The sequence below is a fragment of the Oncorhynchus tshawytscha genome, linkage group LG03 (assembly GCF_018296145.1).
Source record: "Oncorhynchus tshawytscha isolate Ot180627B linkage group LG03, Otsh_v2.0, whole genome shotgun sequence".
NCBI classification, from domain to species: domain Eukaryota; kingdom Metazoa; phylum Chordata; class Actinopteri; order Salmoniformes; family Salmonidae; genus Oncorhynchus; species Oncorhynchus tshawytscha.
In genome coordinates, this window is record NC_056431.1 from 48,502,419 (window position 1) to 48,524,239 (window position 21,821).

Here is a 21,821-nt window from a genome sequence, read left to right on the forward strand (position 1 = left end):
CACAAAATATCAGTCGCATCTTGCACCATAGGCTACACTTTGTCCATCACGCATGTAAATAACTAGCTTGCCTACTCTATCAACACTTGATTGGTGAAGTAATTCAATGAGCTCAATGTAAAATATATATATATATATATATATATATATATATATATATAAACCAGTACTTTAAAAAAAAAGCTTTATGAATGCATGCATAGAAACACCTACAGTAAAGTGTTACCAAATATTTTCTGTTGCAATCTTCAGTTGGCTCCTCTTTTATTAAATGGATAAAAAAGTATTAGTGTGATACATTCTCAAGTAAGCATTATAAGTGCAGTTTACATTCGGCCATAGAATCAATTACCAAAAAAATACATATTTTCAACTTCTGGAATTGACGTTCTCAACTTTTTTTCAGAACATAAAATTAACCCGATTTCAACGTCCCCAAAAAAACATATTTTCAACATCCAGTTAATATGTATGGTGAAAATGATGAATCAGACACCTTATCGATAGCAACAGCTCATAGTCCTCCTGGAATCAGAAGGTTTTTTGACTCAATGGAGGAACATAGTCAGAGAAATGCTGATGAACGTCTTGCTCGAGCTGTGTATGCAACTGGTTGACCTCTGATGCTCACAGGCAATGTGTAGTATTGGAAGAGATTTCTGAATGTTCTTCGCCCAGCATACACCTCTCCAACCAGACATGCTTTATCTACTCATTTGCTGGATGCAGAGTTCAAATGAAGGTCAAGCAAATCATAGAGAAAGCAGACTGCTCATCTCTGATGGGTGGTCGAATGTTCGTGGGCAAGGAATAATTAACTACATCTCCACCCTTCAACCGGTAATCTACAAGAGCACAGACACAAGGGACAACAGACACGCCGGTCTCTACATTGGAGATGAGCTGAAGGCTGTCATCAATGACCTTGGACCACAGAAGGTATTTGCACTGGTGTCAGACAATGCTGTGAACACGAAGGCTGCTTGGTCTAAAGTGGAGGAGTCCTACCCTCACATCACACCCATTGGCCGTGTTGCTCATGCAATTGAATCTGCTCCTCAAGGACATCATGGCACTGAAAACAATGGATACACTCTACAAGAGAGCAATGGAAATGGTTAGGTATGTGAAGGGTCATCAAGCTATAGCAGCAATCTACCTCACCAAGCAAAGTGAGAAGAATAAGAGCACCACATTGAAGCTGCCCAGCAAAACCCGTTGGGGTGAGGAAGGAGTCTCTCCAAGATATGGCCATATCACAGTCTGCCGATATGGACAGCCCTATCAAGAGGATCCTCTAGGATTATGTATTTTCCAGCAGCCTGAAACCTATAGCAGTAGCCGTTGCATGGATTGAGGGAGACAATGCCATCCTGTCTGATGTTCAAACTCTGCTTGAACATGTAAGAGAAGAAACCGGTACTGCCCTCCCAACTTCACAGTTGCTCCAAGCAGTGGAAACTACAGTTCTGAAATACATCAAAAAGCATGAAGACTTCTGCCTGAAGTCCATACACACCACAGCGTACATGTTGGTCCCCAAGTATGCTGGCAAGAGCATCCTGTCTGGTGCAGAGATCAACAAGGCCTATGGTGTCATCACTACCATGTCTTGCCACCTTGGCCTGGATGAGGGAAAGGCTCTTTGCAGTCTGGCGAAGTACAAGGGCTTTGGGATGGTGATGCAATATGGCAGTTGTGCCAACATATCTCAGCAGCCACCTGCTGGGAGGGACTTTATGGATCTGAGCCTCTTTCCCCTATTGCCTCCATCCTCCTCCAAATCCCACCAACATCAGCCGCCTCAAAGCGCAACTGGTCCTTGGACATTGAGGAGGTCCAGGGAGAAGACATGGAAGCCCGAGAGGAAGACAGTCTAGAAACTGAAGCTTTGGTTATCATTTTACAGATGTACTGTATGTTGAAATGTTTTTTGGAGATGCGATGGATCATTGGGGATCATTCAATATTCCCTTTTGTTGTTCAGTGAAATCATCCCATATGAAGAATCAGCTTCCTAGAACTGTTTGGCCATAATGACCATTGTTATGTTTGGAGGAAAAAGGGCGAGGCTTGCAAGTCGAAGAACACCATCCCAACCATTAAGCACAGGGCTAGCAGCATCCTGTTGTGAGGGTGCTTTGCTGTAGGAGGGACTGGTGCACTTCACAAAATAGATGGCATCATGAGGGAATAAAATTATGTGGATATATTGAAGCAACATCAAGACATCAGTCGGGAAGTTAAAGCTTGGTCGCAAATGGGTCTTCCAAATGGACAATGGCTTAAGGACAACAAAGTCAAGGTATTGGAGTGACCATCACGAAGCCCTGACCTCATCTATAGACAATTTGTGGGCAGAACTAAAAAAGCATGTGCGAGCAAGGAGGCCTAGAAACCTGACTCAGTTACACCATCTCTGTCAGGAGGAATGGGCCAAAATTCACCCAACTTATTGTGGGAAACTTGTGGAAGGCTACCTGAAACGTTTGACCCAAGTTAAACAATTTAAAGGCAATGCTACCAAATACTAATTCAGTGTATGTAAACTTCTGACCCACTGGGAATGTGATGAAAGAAATAAAAGCTGAAATAAATAATTCTCTCTACTATTATTCTGACATTTCACATTCTTAAAATAAAGTGGTGTGCCTAACTGACCTTTTTTACTGGGATTCAATGTCAGGAATTGTGAAAATCTGAGTTTAAATGCGTTTGGCTAAGGTGTATGTAAACTTCTGACTTCAACTGAGTTTATATACACGTATATATATATATATATATATATATATATACATATACACACACAGTAGAATGACTCCATCTACACTGGATGTTTTCTTACATGCTTTTACTGGTCCAGTTATTAGTGTGGATTACATGTACATATTTAACAGGCTACACTCTATCCCGATTAAAAGAAGGACAAGAGAGCATAGCCAATAAGACTATTAGGATGATCCCCTTGTTTGTTTGTCACCGTTTACTGACTGACTGGAATTGCACTTACCACAGTGATTTTAGGAATTCCAATGGAATAGATCTTTAATAGTGCTAAAAAAGAAGGCAACATATGGGTTATAATTGAGACTAATCAATAAAAAATAACATAATCAAGTGGCACAACGTTAACATAAATATATGTCTGTCGTACCACCTGATGTGATTTTTAGAAGCTTGTCTTGCATATCAGGTGTTGCTGGAAGTTGATAGACAGACACCCATAGGCCCACACCACAGCAGCCTGGTATTCACATGGAAGAAAAACAGAAAAAACAACCTATCATGTGATCAAATCCTTTCCCTTTAGAATATACATTATTTGTTCCACAATCTCCACACATCTTTGAGTAGGTAGGTGGAACACATTGAGCAAACGTGGCCATCCTTACTGTGGTCTGTGCTTACCAGACTTCCAGTGAGGCTGCTGCCTACATACAGACTTGTAAGCACTGGCCACTTTAATAAATGGAACACTAGTCACTTTAAAAATGTTTACATATCTTGCATTACTCATCTCATATGTATATACTGTATTCTATACTATCTATTGCATCTTAGCCTATGCCGCTCTGATATTGCTCATCCATATAGTTATATATTCTTATTCCATTCCTTACTTAGATGTGTGTATTAGGTATTTGTTAGATATTACTTGTTAGATATTGCTGCACTGTCAGAACTAGAAGCACAAGCATTTCGCTACACTCACAATAACATCTGCTTACCATGTGTATGTGACCAATAACATTTTATTTGATGCCACCAGAGGTCTCTACACAGCCCCCAAGTCTAGAACAGACTATGGGATGCGCACAGTACTACATAGACAGAGCCATGACTAAATGGAATCAAGTAACTCATCCAAGCAGTAAAATTTGATTTAAAAACAGGAAGAAAAAAAAAGACACCTTATGGCACAGTTGGGACTTTGAAGCAACATCGGCACAGACACATGCATACAAATGTAACAGATGTTAGTCGTACTCTACTTGCGTTGTGTTTTATCCAAATAAATCACCCCACCCTGTGGTCCCAGTTGAGCATTACTTATTATCTGCTGTTGTTAAATAGGAAACAGCACGTTAGTTGTGCAGGGCTTGATGATGTTGATGGCTGTCGATGGTAAAATCCCTTGCATCACATTTTCATACGGGGGCTAAACAAAATACAATACAAAATATAACATGTGTAAATAACTGTTATTAAATAGGAAACAGCATGTTAGTTGTGCAGGGCTTGATGATGTTGATGGCTGTCGATGGTAAAATCCCTTGCATCACATTTTCATACGGGGCTAAACAAAATACAATACAAAATATAACATGTGTAAATAACTGTTATTAAATAGGAAACAGCATGTTAGTTGTGCAGGGCTTGATGATGTTGATGGCTGTCGATGGTAAAATCTGTAGCATGAAAACAACTGTGTTAGCAGTGGGCTTATGTGACCAGCATACTAGCTAACACACTTATATACTGCAATCATATACCAAAGCACATCCCCCCAAAAAACTCAATCCCTAACAGGTACCATATACCCACACGTGTATAAATCAGCAATGTACAGCAAACTTGTACACATAGTAAATACAAAACAGTATTCAGAACGTGACCTACCCCTTGCATCACATTTTCATACTGGGGAGACCTGACGTTCACGATCTCCCCCTATCTGCAAGCGGGGCCAATCACAACACATCTTATTGTCATCAGAGTTTAACTAACCAATAAGAATGCTTGAACATTAAATACACATTTCTTTAGAGGCAAGTGGAAACATAACCAACCCTGTTACAACTGCTTAGCCATTGCTGCTCTTAGTTTTTTCCACTTCAAAATAACAGCACTTACAGTTGACAGGGGCAGCTCTATCAGGGCAGTAATTTGACGAACTGACTTGTTGGAAAGGTGGCATCCTAAGACAGTGGCACATTGAAAGTCCCTGAGCTCTTCAGTAAGGCCATTCTACTGCCAATGTTTGTCTATACAGATTGCCTAGTGTGGCTGAAAAAGTCGAATCCACTAATTTGAAGGGGAGTCCACATACTACTTTATATATTGTGTACGTTGCAAAACTGAAAACTATGTTTTGGTTGGTAATGTGAACCATAGATTAAGCTATAATACACACATACTTTATGTTTATAACTGTTTATTATAATAAAACAACAGGTGCATCCGGCGTTCTGTTTTCTGCTATGTGCAGTTTGCGCCACCTTGTGGACTCATGCTTTCAAATTGCTGAAAACCCCCACTATTGATTGAGTTGCATTCACTCATACCATTCAATCCATTACTGAAGTTTAATCTATTACTTGTAAAACCAGATCAACTGTAGGCAACGTTGAAAAGTAACCTATTAAAATAATTAATATCAAACTAGAAAATATATTTACAAACCCCAGGTAGCCTATCGATAACACTAACGGCTATTATTTTCCAGGAAGAAATGAGAGAAATAGTGTATGGAATCCAAACCCAGTGATACTGTATATTGAGCCGGGTTCTTGCATTTTGCGCATGGTTGCGTGCATGGATTTAGAGGGAGGGGTGAAAAAGTTGCTGTGTCTCAAATCGACAATTGAGCATCACATGACAGTCTTATGTCTAGCAAATGCATGTGCTGATAATCAGATCTCTCCTACACAAGTGAAACAAACCCTTAATTTAGGAATCTGCTCACGTCAGTTGAGAGGGAGGGGTTTGGGGTCTGTTGCTGCAGATGCTGTGGTGTGGATATTGCGTTTATCTCTCTTCTAGTCATCGCTGCCTTCACTTCGTGCTTGTCAACACCGGCGGCATTCGCGCCCTAGATGGCTGCACTTGGCAGTCCTTTGTGAGATTATTTTCCCGAGGATTTTTGACCTATAAGTAAACCATGACTGACCCAACGACACAAGATTCCTTCCCCGTCCCGGATCCCACAATCGTGGATCCTTCAGCTGTAAGAAACGGCGGATGCGCTCCGGAGGCGAACCTATCCAAAAGACCGAGTCAGGGCGATCCTTTCAGTATGGACCGGGACCAAGAGATGAAAATCACTGACAGCGTTGAGGGACAAGGTAGTAAGTAATGCAGGGATTACAAACTTTATTGTTGTAAAAGTAAATCCCCACTTCGATGTGATTGGCACTTCTGGACTTTACTTATAGGCCTACCATCTAGAAAGTGGTTTTTAAAATATATAAATTATGAATTTGGTAAATTGTTAATGTGTTCTTCTAATCATTTACAACGTGCATAATAGCCTATCACATACATGGCAATATGTCACACATTTCTTTGAGAGACAAACAATAGTCAAGCATTTTTCTATTCATTATATTTATCAAGGTGTTAATTGAGTGTGGCATCTATTTTTTTCTGGATGATTCACATAAACCCGTATGTGAATGTGTATAGGTTATCAAACAATACACAAATGAATGTACATTCTGAGCCCTAACTCAGTCTGTAACATATATATATATATATACATATATATATATATATATATATATATATTAACAGAGATAATAAGATACAGTTTACAAAACAGTCCTGCAAGAAAGTAGAGAGTCTTTGGGGATGCAGTGGTTATGAAAATTTACTCAATATTCAGAGGTTTTGTCACTCACTCACTCACTCACTCACTCACTCACTCACTCACTCACTCACTCACTCACACACACACACACACACAGGTTAGCACATTTAAGTCCCTGTTTGAAAGAATTGTGTTCACAACCACAAAATATGCTATTGTTCTCAGAAAGGTGGTGAGTACATCATTAATCTTTACTTTATGGTCACATGCAACATAGTCATACATGATTACTATAGCTTATTTGAACTCAATAACTGACATAAATTCTATACATACCTATGTTATATACACTTATAAAACTGTTTGTTTGGATCCTGGATGCTGATTGGACAAGCAGCGTTCCAAGCCGTGCTGTATTGGCAGTCACAGACACACCTATGCCTGCTAACAGTTCCATCTGAAAATGATCACTACTGTGTTCATTGTTGCTGTCCGAATCATCCAGTGGTGTAGTGGTATACCCACTTATTTTTCCCGTGGGTGTTCCGTATACTCACTTCTTAAATCCCCATTCATATGTACCAAAGTAGTGTAGTGGCGGTATACGCCGTTTCAATTAAGAAGGCTGATGGAAAAGATCAGCATGTTTAGCTTAAAATGTTGATAAACTATTATTTCTTCACTTTTTAGTCGCGACAATGTACAGACGGCGGTAGGCCTTCGCTTAAATGTTCCAAAATGCAATTTGCTGGAAAACAACGTTCTATAACGTGCACCGCACATGCGAGCGGATTCATTGACAGATAGACATATCCGTTAGAAATTTAAAGAGAGGGGGATTTAAACATGCAACATTTATCGTGGGTTGCTAATATGACTAGGATAATGCCTTTGGCTGCTAGACAATGAAAGACAGTTGAAAGAAAATCAATAGAACATTAGAAAGCATATGAGTAAGTCATACAAATAATTGCCTCCACGTTTCTATCGTGGGATTTTGGCTATGCGCTACTTTCAAGTATGATAGGCCTAAAACATGCCTCATAATATGAAGTAAAACGTCCAAGTTTCAAACAAATAAGGAATAGCCTATATGTTTTCTAGCGATGCTAATGGTAGGCCTAACCATCTTCTGGTAGATGGAAAAGCTTTCCCAAAACCTTCTATATTAAATGTTAACTACAGTAGCTACAACGTAGTATACCTGTCAGAATAATATCATGATTATTTACATCAATCCAATAGCCATTTATTTTGCAAACTCCAACTCATGTGGTACAGAAACACTGCTAATCAAACAACAATGCTAGGTGCTTCTACACTTTAATTAAGGGTAACTACACTAAAAATATACATTTCTTAGATTTTTCCAAGACCTCAAAAGTGGTCTCCTGATGTAGTTTAGGCATGGTTATGGACTTAGAACTGTGTTTCCCAACCCTGGCCCTCGTGTACCCCCAGCAGCACACATTTTTGTTGTAGCCCTGGACAACCACACCTCATACAACTCATTGAGGGCTTGATGATTAGTTGACAAGTTGAATCAGGTGTGCTTGTCCAGGGTCACAATAAAAAAAGTGTACTGTTGGAGGTACCCCAGGACCAGATTTGGGAAACACTGACTTAGAACATTCCATTTTCTGTTTGTTTCTGTTTAAAAAATGTGTAACTTTGAGAGTGAAAACCTGAAAAAATGTGCAAAAATCTGAAACTTGTGATTTGGATTTTTACAAGTATCTGTTTCAATGGTAGGATTACTAGTAGCCTACTTGCACAGTACAGTTTGGGTTGGCCTGACTGTGAAAGACCAATATGGGATTTATCATTTCAGGGAATTCAGAGTGTATGTCACTGTTTCTCATAGAATTTTTCACACAGGGCGCCTTTCCTTCACATGTTTGAATGAAAAAAATAAAAATAATTTCAGTATACCCACTTCTCCAGACACCACTATACCACTGGAATCATCTCTTGTATTTATCTTGTATTTATGCTAACTCACACATTATTTCCCCTTGCTTCCAGCCTAGTATTTAGTTTGGTACAGTGGTGATTAATATAACCCTGTCCAGCCTCGGAAACAATGTTTCACTTTTGAATTTCTATTTCTGTAGTACCATACATAGAGTGAACGAGACAACCTCGTTGCTTCATGCATAAGAACAACCTTTGGCCGTGTTATATTGGCCATATACCACACCACCTCGGGCCTTATTGCTTAATTATTCATCATTCATTGTTTTCCATAGAATGCATAGCCCCTCGTTTGTGTATATGTGCCCTTTGTTCACCATGGTGGGGTTGATTATTGTTACTAGGTCCGTTGGTGCGGGCGAGTACCTGTGTGCTGCCCTTGTGGATTGCACAGATGATTACGGGTCTCGTCCCGTGTGTTAATCATTGTGAGAGTGTGTGATTTATTCGAGGTACTCCTCTCTCTTTTGTTTGGGTTTCAACTCTGTGTTTTTGTATGGTGTTTGTTTGGTCTTCGTCCCCGTGCCTTTACACGGCATGCCGTAATTTGGGTGCAATAAATACCCCTATTACGCATTCCTGCGTCTGTCTCCCGAATCTCTTTATACCAACGTGACATGGATATGACCAAGGATATGACCAAGGCCCCAATTATGCTTATCATAACTCCCACCCCTACTTGGCATTCATCTTTGTAATAGTGTGAGACTACACATGGTGGCCCTTTCCATGCCAAATTATGAACACATTTTTTTGTGCTTTATGCTGTAATATTTATGCTTAATGGAAATCCATTACCAATTGGGTCATATGATGACCAGAGCCGTTGTAATGAGATGGTAATATAAAGCCCCAAAAATTATAGTATTTATTTTTAGGGCAATCTCATTAGAAATTTTACAAATAGAGAGGTTCAAGACCCTCATAAAACATCACAGTAAAATAGAGGGATGTATTGCAAAAATAAACAATACAATGGTAGTGAACTGGGAAAGATGGGTTAGTCTGTGGACATCTGAGGGTTGGAATTAAGATTGGAGTGATTGGTTTATTGGCAGATGTGCATGGATTCCAGTGCAATTAGGAAATAAACTTACATTTCATTTTTATGTTTTCCATTAAGTCCTCCAACCAGGGGAGAGGGGGGTATCGGCATAATAAATAAAACAATGCAGTATATATTTTAAAAAAGGGGATTAGAAATTATGCAAGTAATGTTACTTGATAGACTTCAATTCTATCTGCTTATTTCATAGCTGATTTATCGCCTCCCCCCGCCAAGGACCGCCTACTCTAGTACTGTAAGTACCTATCAAAAGCGTCTGTTGAAGACAGACAGGTAAAGTGGTGAAGGAGGTGAAACCCTAACTTCCTTAAAAGGAGCCACTCACCTGTCCTCTGGTTCTTCTCAAGCATGCTTCTCTTCCTCACACTCTTGCAAGCAGGGGAATGCGATGATAGATCTCACTCATATTATTAGAGAACAAGAGTTAAGCAAGTAACCTTAAGTTCTCTTTCAAATACTTGACAATTTAAAAAATATTTTTTATATATATAGTCACATAAACCAGATAGGTGTAGTAAAATGTGTTATTTTACAGGGTCAGCCATAGTAGTACGCCACCCCTGGAGCAAATTAATGTTAAATTCCTTGCTCAAGTGCACATCGACAGATTTTTCACCTTGTTTGCGTATGTATTCAAACCAACGACCTTTGTGTTTCTTGCCCAATGCTCTAAACGCTAGGCTACCTGCCACCCCAATTTCACTGCATCACTATGGGGATATGGCCAACATCTGAATTGCAAAACATACTCCCCGAAGCCAGGGAAGTCCCAACATCAGCAACCCTCAGAGGTCCCGAAACTAAGGGAGTACTGCCCCAAAAAGGTGCAGAGACAACCCATTAAGGAAAAACCTCATATCAAAGTGAGGGGAAGCCCAATACAAGGCGCATACAGTCTCAACAAGAAAATAGCTTCAAGTGTTTTGTCCAAATACTCATGGATTCTAGTCCTAAAAGAATGGACAACCTGACCAGAGAGATCCAGGACCTGAAGAACAGTTTGCGTTTTCTCAGGGTCAGCTCGATGAGTTGGAACAGGAGAACGGCAAGAAGACAGCAATCTGTAAGTCATTGATAAAGGACATCAGTTCTGTGGATGAATCCATGATAGCAATGATTGTCTCGAGGGACAATCAAGGCGGAACAACATGGTTGTGGACGGAATTGCAGAATCTCCACATGAGACCTGGATGGATTCTGAGGACAAAGTGAGGGAAATGATCTCTGAGAAATTGAAGATGGACCACAGGAAGATTGAGGTGGAGCACGCCCACAGGACTGGAAAACCCACCACCGTGATAGGCCCAGGCCGATAGTGGTCAAGTTCCTGAGGTTCAAGGACAAGGTAGCTGTTCTGGAAAGAGCAAAGAACTTGAGAGGAACGTATATCTTCCTCAACGAGGACTATCCTGAAGCTGTGCACCAGAAGAGGAAAGAACTGATCCCAGCCATGAAAGCTGCCAGAATGCATGGAGACACTGCTTGCATCTGTTATGACAGGCTCATTATCCACCCTCCCTCCCAGAAGCCTGGAAGGGGTGAGAGAGCCACGCCTATGGTTTCGGAGCTTCAGCCCTGCAGCACACACACACACACACACACACACACACACACACACACACACACACACACACACACACACACACACACACACACACACACACACACACACACACACACACACACACACACACACACACACACACACACACCAATTGATTAATGGACAGCTGAAGGTGTATGTTTATCTCTTGCTTTGTTTGCTCTTTTCAGTTTTATGTCTATCTCTGATAAGCTACACAGGAAAGTGCTAAAAATAGCCCATATTAATATATGTAGCCTTAGAAATAAGGTTCATGAAATCCATAACTTGTTAACATCAGATAACATTCATATATTAGCCATTTACGAGACTCACTTAGATAATTAATTTGATGATACATCAGTAGCAATACAAGGATATAACATCTATAGAAGAGACAGAAATTATTTTTGGGGAGGTGTTGCTGTATATATTCAGAGCCATATCCCTGTAATGCTTAGAGAAGATCTTATGTCAAGTGTTATTGAAGTGTTGTGGTTGCAGGTTCACTTGGCACATCTAAAGCCTTTTCTTTTAGGTTATTGCTATAGGCCACCAAGTGCTAACAGTCAGTATCTAAATAATATGTGTGAAATGCTTAATAGTGTATGTGATGTAAACAGAGAGGTCTACTTTCTTGCGGACCTGAATATTGACTGGTTTTCATCAAGCTGTGCATTTAATTTTGTTCGGGTTATTAATCAACCTACCAGGGTGTTTACAAACTATACAGGAACAAGATCATCTACATGTATCGATCACATTTTTACTAATGCTGTAGAACTTTGTTCTAAAGCTGTATCCGTACCCATTGGATGCAATGATCACAATATAGTGGCTATATCCAGGAAAGCCAAAGTTCCAACAGCTTGGCCTAAAATAGTGTATAAGAGATCATACAAAAGATTTTGTTGTTACTCTTAGGTGGATGATGTTAAAAATATGTGTTGGTCTGATGTGATTAATGAGGAGCATCCAGATGCTGCACTTTACACAATTTATGCAATTGCTTCTTCCAATTATTGATAAACATGCACCTGTCAAGAAACTGACTGTTAGAACTGTTAAAGCACCATGGATTGATGAGGAATTGAAAAACTGTATGGTTGGAAGAGATGGGGCAAAAGGAGAGGCTAATAAGTCTGGCTGCACATCTGACTGGCTGACTTACTGCAAATTGAGAAATTATGTGACTAAACTCAACAAAAAGAAGAATAAACTTTATTATGAAGCCAAGATCAATGATGTAAAGAATATTTTTTTTTGAGTACTTTAAATGAATTTATGGGCAGAAAGACAAATTCAATTCCATCTTTCATCGAATCAGATGGCTTATTCATCACAAAACCATTTGATGTTGCCAATTATAAAAAATTTAAAAATTGGGCAATGTGGGCAAATTTAGGCAGGAAATGCCAACAACGAACAGTGAGCAATTGTATTCATGCATAAAAAAATGAATAAAGAAAGAAAAGCATTGCAAGTTTGAATTTTGTAAAGTTAGTGTGGGAGAGGTGGAAAAATGATTGTTATCAATCAATAATGACAAACCTCCTGTCATTTACAACTTAGATGGTAAGCTACTGAGGATGGTAGCTGACTATATAGCCACTCCTATCTGTCATATCTTTAATCTGAGCCTAGAGGAAAGTCTTTGTCCTCAGTCCTGGAGGGAAGCCAAAGTAATTCCGCTACCCAAAAGTGGTAAAGCGTCCTTTAATGATTCTAACAGCAGACCCTTAAAATTGCTGCCAGCTCTTAGCAAACTTTGACCAAATAGCATTGTATTTCCCTAAAAACAAATTAACAACAGACTTTCAGCATGCTTATAGAGAAGGGCACTCAACATGTACTGCACTGACACAAATGACTGATGATTGGTTGAAAGAAATCGCTAATAAGAAGATTGTGGGAACTGTACTGTTAGATTTCACTGCAGTCTTTGATATTATTGACCATAACCTGTTGTTGAAAAAACTTATGTGCTATGGCTTTTCAACCTCTGCCATAATGTGGATTCAGAGATATCTATCTAATAGAACTCTAAGGGTTTTCTTTAATGGAAGCTCCTCTGATGTCAAATATGTAAAGTGTGGTGTACCGCAGGACAGCTGTCTAGGCCCTCTACTCTCTTCTATTTTTACCAATGACCTGCCACTGGCATTAAACAAAGCATGTGTGTCAATGTATGCTGATGATTCAACCATATACTCATCAGCAACCACAGCTAATGAAGACACTGAAACCCTTAACAAAGAGTTGCAGTTTGTTTTGGAATGGGTGGACAGTAATAAACTGGTCCTGAACATCTCTAAAACTAAGAGCATTTTTATTTGGTACAATTCATTCCTTAAGTGCTAGACCTCAGCTGTATTTTTTAATGAATGGTGTGGCTGTTTAACAAGTTAAGGAGACTAAATTACTTGCGTTACCTTAGATTGTAAACTGTCTAGGTCAAAACATATAGATTCAATGGTTGTAATATGGGGAGAGGTGTAGCCGTAATAAAGAGATACTCTGCTTTTTTGACACCACACTTCAAAAAGCAAGTTCTGCAGGCTCTAGTTTTGTCTAATCTTGATTATTGTTCAGTCGTGTGGTCCAGTGCTGCAAGGAAAGACCTAGTTAAGCTGGCCCAGAACAGAGCGGTACATTTTGCTCTTAATTGTAATCAGAGAGCTGATATAAATACTATGGATGTCTATGGAGTCTTTCTTGGCTAAGAGTTGAGTAGAGACTGACTTAATCACTTCTTCTTTTTATAAGAAACATGAATGTGTTGAAAATCCCTAATTGTTTGCATTGTCAACTTACACACAGCTCTGACACACACACTTACCCCACCTGACATGCCACCAGGGGTCTTTTCACAGTCCCCACATCCAGAACAAATTCAATAAAGCGTACAGTATTATATAGAGCCCTTATTGCATGGAACTTCTCATATTGCTCAAATAAACAGCAAACCTGGTTTGAAAAAAAACAGAAAAAGCAACACCTCACGACACAACGCCTCTCCCCTATTTGACCTAGATAGTTTGTGAGTTGTTCTGTCCTTACCAATTGATGTTCTGTATTATGTAATTCTGTATTATGTTTCATGTTTTGTGTGGACCCCAGGAAGAGTAGCTGCTGCTTTTGCAACAGCTAATCGGGATCCTAATAAAATACCAAATACCAACTGAGATATGTTCCAAAAACAGTTCCAAATAGGTAAACTCATCAGAATATTGTCCCAAAAGAGAAGGGCCCACCCTCTTCTGAGGGTGGTTGCCCAATGAGAGAAGAGCATGCCACCCTTGCCCAAGCTATCTTACAATCCAAGTAGATGCGAACCGCACGTACTGGACAACGACAGGGACACCTTTCCAGGGAAGGCGACAGGTGAAAAGCCATAGTCTCCTAAGGTGCAACAATGGGAGAAGAAAACAATTGACCTGAGCCAAAGATGGGGTTAGGTACATTAACTTGAAAAACCTCTGGGCAGACTGCAGGCGCGAACAGTGGCTGGCAGAGCACAGTCCAGACATATGCTTAGGGCAGTAGTAAAGCAAAAGTTGGAGGAATATTATATCTCCAAGCTTAAGTACAATAGACATGTCCCAGGACGAGCTAAAAGCTTATCGACTGGGCGTAAGCAACATGCCCCCCTTAGAGACGACACAACAGTTATGGATGAACTATAACTGTCGAAGCCTTGGCAGGCAGAGAAAGATGAACCTTCTCTCCATCCAAAAGATCCCACAGGGAGTATAGGACCATGGAAAACAGAGTGTAGGAAGGAACAATCTGTATAGTCACACCACTTCTCCACAAAAAATGTAACAACTGTAAAACAGAGCGTGCATAAGGGGCTGGCACTCTTTTCCAAGAGACTTGGGCATGTCTCTTTTCCTACTCTCTCCCTTTTTTCTCTCATCGGCTATCCCCGAAGGCTAAAGTGTCCTAGCCTGACGACTTATACTAAACTCTTCCACTGCTCTATTGCTTGCTAAATACTTTAGTCTGAGACTGGCACTATTGAAGTCATTTATGGTGACGAGGGGCACGGGTGGTGTTGTACAAAACAAAGTCATCAGCGATTGGATTGTCTCTAACAAATCAGAATATCAAAGCCAATGACACATTTTCTAACTGCCGCTTTCAAATTAAATCAAACTTTATTAGTCACATGCACCAAATACAACAGGTGTAGATGTTACAGTGAAATGCTTACTTACGAGCCTCTAACCAACAATGCAGTTAAAAAAAAAATATGAATAAGAAATAAAGGTAACAAGTAATTAAAGAACAGCAGTGAAATAACAATAGCGACACTATATACAGGGGTGTACCGGTACAGAGTCAATGTGCGGGGGCACCGGTTAGTCGAGGTAATTGAGGTAATATGTACACGTAGGTAGAGTTATTAAAGTGACTATGCATAGATGATAACAACAGAGAGTAGCAGCAGTGTAAACGAGGGTGGAGGGGGGGTGGGGGCAATGCAAATAGTCTGGGTAGCCATTTGATTAGATGTTCAGGAGTCTTATGGCTTGGGGGTAGAAGCTATTTAAAAGCCTCTTAGACCTAGACTTGGCGCTCTGGTACCACTTGTCGTGTGGTAGCAGCCTACCACTGTTGTGTCATCGGCAAACTTAATGATGGTGTTGTAGTCGTGCCTGGTTGTGCAGTCTTGAGTGAACAGGGAGGACAGGAAGGGACTGAGCATACACCCCTGAGGGGCCCCTGTGTTGAGGATCAGCGTGGCGGATGTGTTGTTACCTACCCTTACCACCTGGGGACGGCTCGTCAGGATGTCCAGGATCCAGTTGCAGAGTGAGGTGTTTAGTCCCAGGGTCCTTAGATTATTGATGAGCTTTGAGGGCACTGTGGTGTTAAATGCTGCACTGTATCCAATGAATAGCATTCTTACATAGGTGTTCCTTTTGTCCAGGTGGGAAAGGGCAGTGTGGAGTGCAATAGAGATTGCATCATCTGTGGATCTGTTAGGGCGGTATGCAAATTAGAGTGGGTCTAGGGTTTTCGGGATAATGGTGTTGATGTGAGCCATGACCAGCCTTTCAAAGCACTTCATGGCTACAGCCATGAGGTTACCTTAGTGTTCTTAGACTATGGTGGTCTGCTTAAAACATGTTGGTATTACAGACTCGGACAGGGAGAGGTTGAAAATGTCAGTGAAGACACTTGTCAGTTGGTCAGCACCTGGTAATCCGTCGGGCTCTGCGTCCTTGTGAATGTTAACCTGTTTAAAGGTCTTACTCACATCGGCTGCTTAGAGCATGATCACACAGTCGTCTGGAACAGCTGATGCTCTCATGCATTTTTCAGTGTTATTTGCCTCGAAGCGAGCATAGAAGTTATTCAGCTTGTCTGGTAGACTCGTGTCACTGGGCAGCTCTCGGCTGTGCTTCCCTTTGTAGTCTGTAATGGTTTGCAAGCCCTGCCACATCTGACGAGAATCGGAGCCAGTGTAGTACGATACAATCTTAGTCCTGTATTGACGCTTTGCCTGTTTGATGGTTCGTCGGAGGTCATAGCGGGATTTCTTATAAGCTTCTGGGCTAGAGTCCTGCTCCTTGAAAGCGGCAGTGCGAATGTTGCCTGTAATCCATGGCTTCTGGTTGGGGTATGTACGTACAGTCACTGTCGGGACGAGGTCCTCAATGCACTTATTGATAAAGCAACTGATGTGGTGTACTCTTCAATGCCATCGGAGGAATCCCGGAACATATTCCAGTCTGTATTCCAATCTACTATCCCCCAAAGTTGATGTATTATCTTGGTGAACTTGTCCTTCTGTGAAATAAATATATATTTCAAACTCTGCGATAGATCCCAAATGAATACAACCACTCGCATTGTTTTTTTTACCCCCTTTTTCGATCTTGTTTCGTTTCTGCAACTCCCCAACCGTCTTGGGAGGCAAAGGTCGAGTCATGCGTCCTCTGAAACATGACCTGCCATACCACGCTTCTTAACACCCGCCCGTTTAACCTGGAAGTCAGCCGCACCAATGTGTCAGAGGAAACACCGTTCACCTGACTGAGTTCAGCTCTACATCGGTTGTAAAGCAGATTAACGTGCTTAATTATAAGAAGTTATTTGGCAACGTCAGTTGTGATACAAACCTTATCAAAACATATAGGCCTATGGTCTAGGCTACATGAGTTGTGCGACTGAGATTTGAAAAAGCCTAAAGAAAAAGTAATGCTCTGTTTCTTGCTGTACTGCACACGCTGGGCATCATTCACAAGTGGTAGGCTAATATTGTCTACCATCAGACTATTCTTAATTTAATCTTGTCTTTACATACGCTAAATAGCGATTGCACAAAAATAGCGAATGGAGGACGCTTTCAATTTCATGCCAGTAGGCTATACTCCTGTTGTAAAACGAAGCAATGTGTTTAATATTGTGCAACATTTTGAAACTAGATTAATGTTTTTGGCTCATATCGATGCTGCATAGTGTCACGAGCGTTGGTTGAATTAATGGACCAAGGTGCTCGCAGGCAACTATACATAGACAAGATCCCACAAAAACCCAGTGGGAAAAGGCTGCCTAAATATGATCCCCAATAAGAGACAACGATAGACAGCTGCCTCTGATTGGGAATCATACCAGGCCAACATAGAAATTAAAAACTAGACTACCCACCCTAGTCACACCTTGACCTAACCAAAATAGAGAATAAAAAGGATATCTAAGGTCAGGGCGTGACACATAGACCATTTTCAAAATGAGAAGTTGCTTTTTAGGGACAGGCACTCTTTAAGGATGTCGTGGTAATTTCCTGTATTACTAAACATTGAGAGAGCAAACCACACACAAGTCAGAGTTATATTATAAAGTCCATCTTTAATTATATATGAGCTTCACCATAGCCCTGTGACTCTCAGATCAATTCAGTGTCTATAAATGAATTCTCTGAGAGTGCTTACAAAACAATTCTTAGTATCATTTATAGCCAAGACACACCCCTCTCAACTCACATGACGAATAACAGATCTTAGGAACATTACAAAGGAAGACTATTAATTGAGAGAGAGGAGTATCTCCTAGCCAGACAGCATTAGCTTTAAATTATTGTTCAGTTCTTTAGACGAGATTCTTATCTCCTTCTTGGTACCACTTAGGACCAAAACATTACCTCATCCAATGGCATATATCAATTGTAAATTCTAGATACTCCCATCTCAAATTCACCCCCTCCCTTCTTGGTACCACTTAGGACCAAAACATTACCTCATCCAATGGCATATATCAATTGTCAATTCTAGATACTCCCATCTCAAATTCACCCCCTCCTGGACAAGATCAGAAAAGACAGTGAGCCTCTTAGGTCATATACTAGGTCAAGATAAGGGCAACCTCAGAAGGGACATACAATGGTTCCAGACACTGCCATACTCCTCCCCCCAATGGGAAAAGTAGGGAGTGACTGGTGTACAGACACTGTGGAGCCCTTCACATGGTTTAACAGATACCCTCACATATGAAGACAATCCTGACCTCTCCCCTCTCTGGGCCCCAAGTGACTTTTCCCTGGAGAAGAGAGAGGAAAATGCAACTGCCAACAGTATTATCGAAAAGAAGACATTCTAATGACAAAAATAAGATAAAACATCTTATTTATCTTTGTTACCTAACTAATTCTGATTCAGCCACGACAAGGAAGTGAAACATTTACCGCTCTACCTGTCTGTCTCCAACAGATGATTTTGATAGGTACTTCTAAGAGTAGGTGGTCCTTAGCGAACCCCATAGTGATACATCGAAACCAGTATTTGAAGAAGTCCTAAAGAGACTCCATGTAGAGATAGAAGTACTGTCGGTGCTGAAGCTCTGGCTGGCCAGGGCTGGGTTTCCCAAAAGCATTGTAGCTCTAAAATACTCTAAATTCCATTTAAACTAAATAGATGAAAGATGATCTTAGTGCTACAGTACAAGTCCAGCATCCCAGAGTCACCTCTTCACTGTTGACATTGAGACTGGTGTTTTGCGGGTATTATTTAACGAAGCTGCCAGTTGAGGACTTGTGAGGCATCTGTTTCTCAAACTAGACACTCTAATGTACTTGTCCTCTTGCTCAGTTGTGCACCAGGGCCTCCCACTCTTTCTATTCTGGTTAGAGCCAGTTTGCTCTGTTCTGTGAAGGGAGTAGGACACAGCGTTGCACGAGATCTTCAGTTTCTTGGCAATTTCTCTCATGGAATAGCCTTAATTTCCCAGAACAAGAATAGACTGAAGAGTTTCAGAAGAAAGGTCTTTGTTTCTGACCATTTTGAGCCTGTAATCGAACCCACAAATGTTGATGCTCCAGATACTCAACTAGTCTAAAGAAGGCCAGTTTTATTGTTTCTTTAATCAGTACAACAGTTTTCAGCTGTGCTAACATAATTGCAAAAGGGTTTTCTAATGATCAGTTAGCCTTTTAAAATGATTTCTTGGATTAGCTAACATAACATGCCATTGGAACAAAGGAGTGATGGTTGCTGATAATGGGCCGCTGTACGCCTATATAGATATTCCATAAAAAATATGCTGTTTCCAGCTACAATAGTCATCTACAACATTAACAATGTCTACACTGTATTTCGGATCAATTTGATGTTATTTTAATGCACACAAATTGTGCTTTTCTTTCAAAAACATGGACATTTCCAAGTGACCCCAAACTTTTGAATGGTAGTGTACATGTTAGATGTAACATATCTGTGTCTGTGTGTCTACAACTGTGCCTTTCTGCTCCTCATAGATTGAAACTGAGGTTTCAGTCTTCAGACCCCCATCATATGTTACTTGGAATCACCCCAACCAATCAATTCAGTGCGTTGAATAATTTATGAGTGTTTTTAATTGACAGCTGGCAATATGGGAGACTGTGGGGAGGAGTGGAATGTCAGAGTGAATTGACATTATGTTGGATCTACCATTTGAAAGGGAGGGTTCCATGGGTTTTATTCATATAATTTATTAACATTCTATGAAAGATTATAATCATAGCCTAGAGTGTCATGGGAATCTAATGACCTATTCATTAGAGGGGAAAAAATGGAATTACTGCCAATATGAGTATGTTGAACATTCTGAATCTATTTAATCCACAAAACCAACATGGATGGGAAATCTATGTATTTCTCTGGGATGAATTAAACACTAGCCACTACAGTGATCTTTACCCTCCGTAGTTCTGGGAAAGGGAAAGTGTGAATCATCCAATGTATGCTGTTTATCATCATGACGGCAAATGTAGTGTGTGTGTGTGTGTGTGTGTGTGTGTGTGTGTGTGTGTGTTTGTGCGTGCATGTGTCTACAGAGGGGTTTGTTGGGCACATGCTTCCACTGCTGATCCTAGATGTGGATCATGTGAGTTGAACGAGGCTGCATCCTTCCCTGCTGCTCTCTCTCTCACTCACTAAACACACACACACACACACACACACACACACAGCTGATTGCAGGTCAGTGCTCAACAAGTGATAAGATCTGTTGGGTCCTGATGACATTCAAATCAAATCAAGTCAAATCATATTTGTCACATGCACCGAATACAACACCTTACAGTGAAATGGTTACTTACAAGCCCTTAGCTAACAATGCAGTTTGAAGAAAAATAAGTGTTAGCTAAAAAATAGATACAAATTAAATTAATAAAAGTAACAAATAATTCAAGAGTAGCAGTAAAATATCAATAGCGAGGCTATATACAGGGGATACCGGTACCGCCTCAAGGTGCAGAGGCAATGTGTTAGTCGAGGTAATTGAGGTAATATGTACAGTTAGGTACAGTTAAGGTGACTATGCATGGATAATAAACAGAGTGTAGCAGCGGCGTAAAAGAGGGGGGGGGCAATGCACATAGTCTGGATAGCCAGTTGATTAGCTGTTCAGGAGTCTTATGGCTTGAGGGTAGAAGCTGTTAAGAAGCCTTTTGGACCTAGACTTGGCGCTCCAATACCGCTTGCCGTGCGGTAGCAGCGAGAACAGTCTATGACTAGGGTGGCTGGAGTCTTTGACAATTTTTAGGGCCTTTCTCTGACACCGCCTGGTATAGAGATCCTGGATGGCAGGAAGCTTGGCCCCAGTGGGACGTATGCACTACCCTCTCTAGTGCCTTGCGGTTGGAGGCCGAGCAGTTGCCATACCAGGCAGTGATGCAACCAGTCAGGATGCTCTTGATGGTGCAGCAGTAGAACTTTTTGAGGAGCTGAGGACCCATGCCAAAGCTTTTCAGTCTCCTGAGGGGGAATAGGCTTTGTCGTGCCCTCTTCACAACTGTCTTGGTGTGTTTGGACCATGATAGTTTGTTGGTGATGTAGACACTAAGGAACTTGAAACCCTCAACCTGCTCCACTACAGCCCTGTCGATGAGAATGGGGGCGTGCTTGGTCCTCCTTTTCCTGTAGTCCACAATCATCTCCTTTGTCTTGATCACATTGAGGGAGAGGTTGTTGTCCTGGCACCACACTGCCAGGTCTCTGACCTCTTCCATATAGGCTGTCTCATCGTTGTCACGGATCAGGCCTACCACTGTTGTGTCATCGGCAAACTTAATGATGGCGTTGGGAGTCATGCCTGGCCATGTAGTCATGAGTGAACAGGGAGTACAGGAGGGGACTGATCACGCACCCATGAGGGGCCCCCGTGTTGAGGATCAGCATGGC

General features: G+C 41.0%; 1 protein-coding gene across 2 annotated transcripts in view; it reads left to right on the forward strand.

The window, feature by feature from the left end:
• Positions 1–5,599: 5,599 nt before the first annotated feature.
• Positions 5,600–21,821, forward strand: part of LOC112246703 (transmembrane protein 163-like) — an 82,452-nt gene continuing 66,230 nt past the window's right edge. Inside the window, exon 1 of one of the 2 annotated variants that reach the window (XM_024415192.2) lies at positions 5,600–6,068. In XM_024415192.2, coding sequence (XP_024270960.1) covers positions 5,882–6,068 — 187 coding nt within the window. In that variant the 5' untranslated portion in view covers positions 5,600–5,881. The remainder of the gene's footprint in view (positions 6,069–21,821) is intronic. The other variant, XM_024415193.2, reaches the window with a different exon arrangement.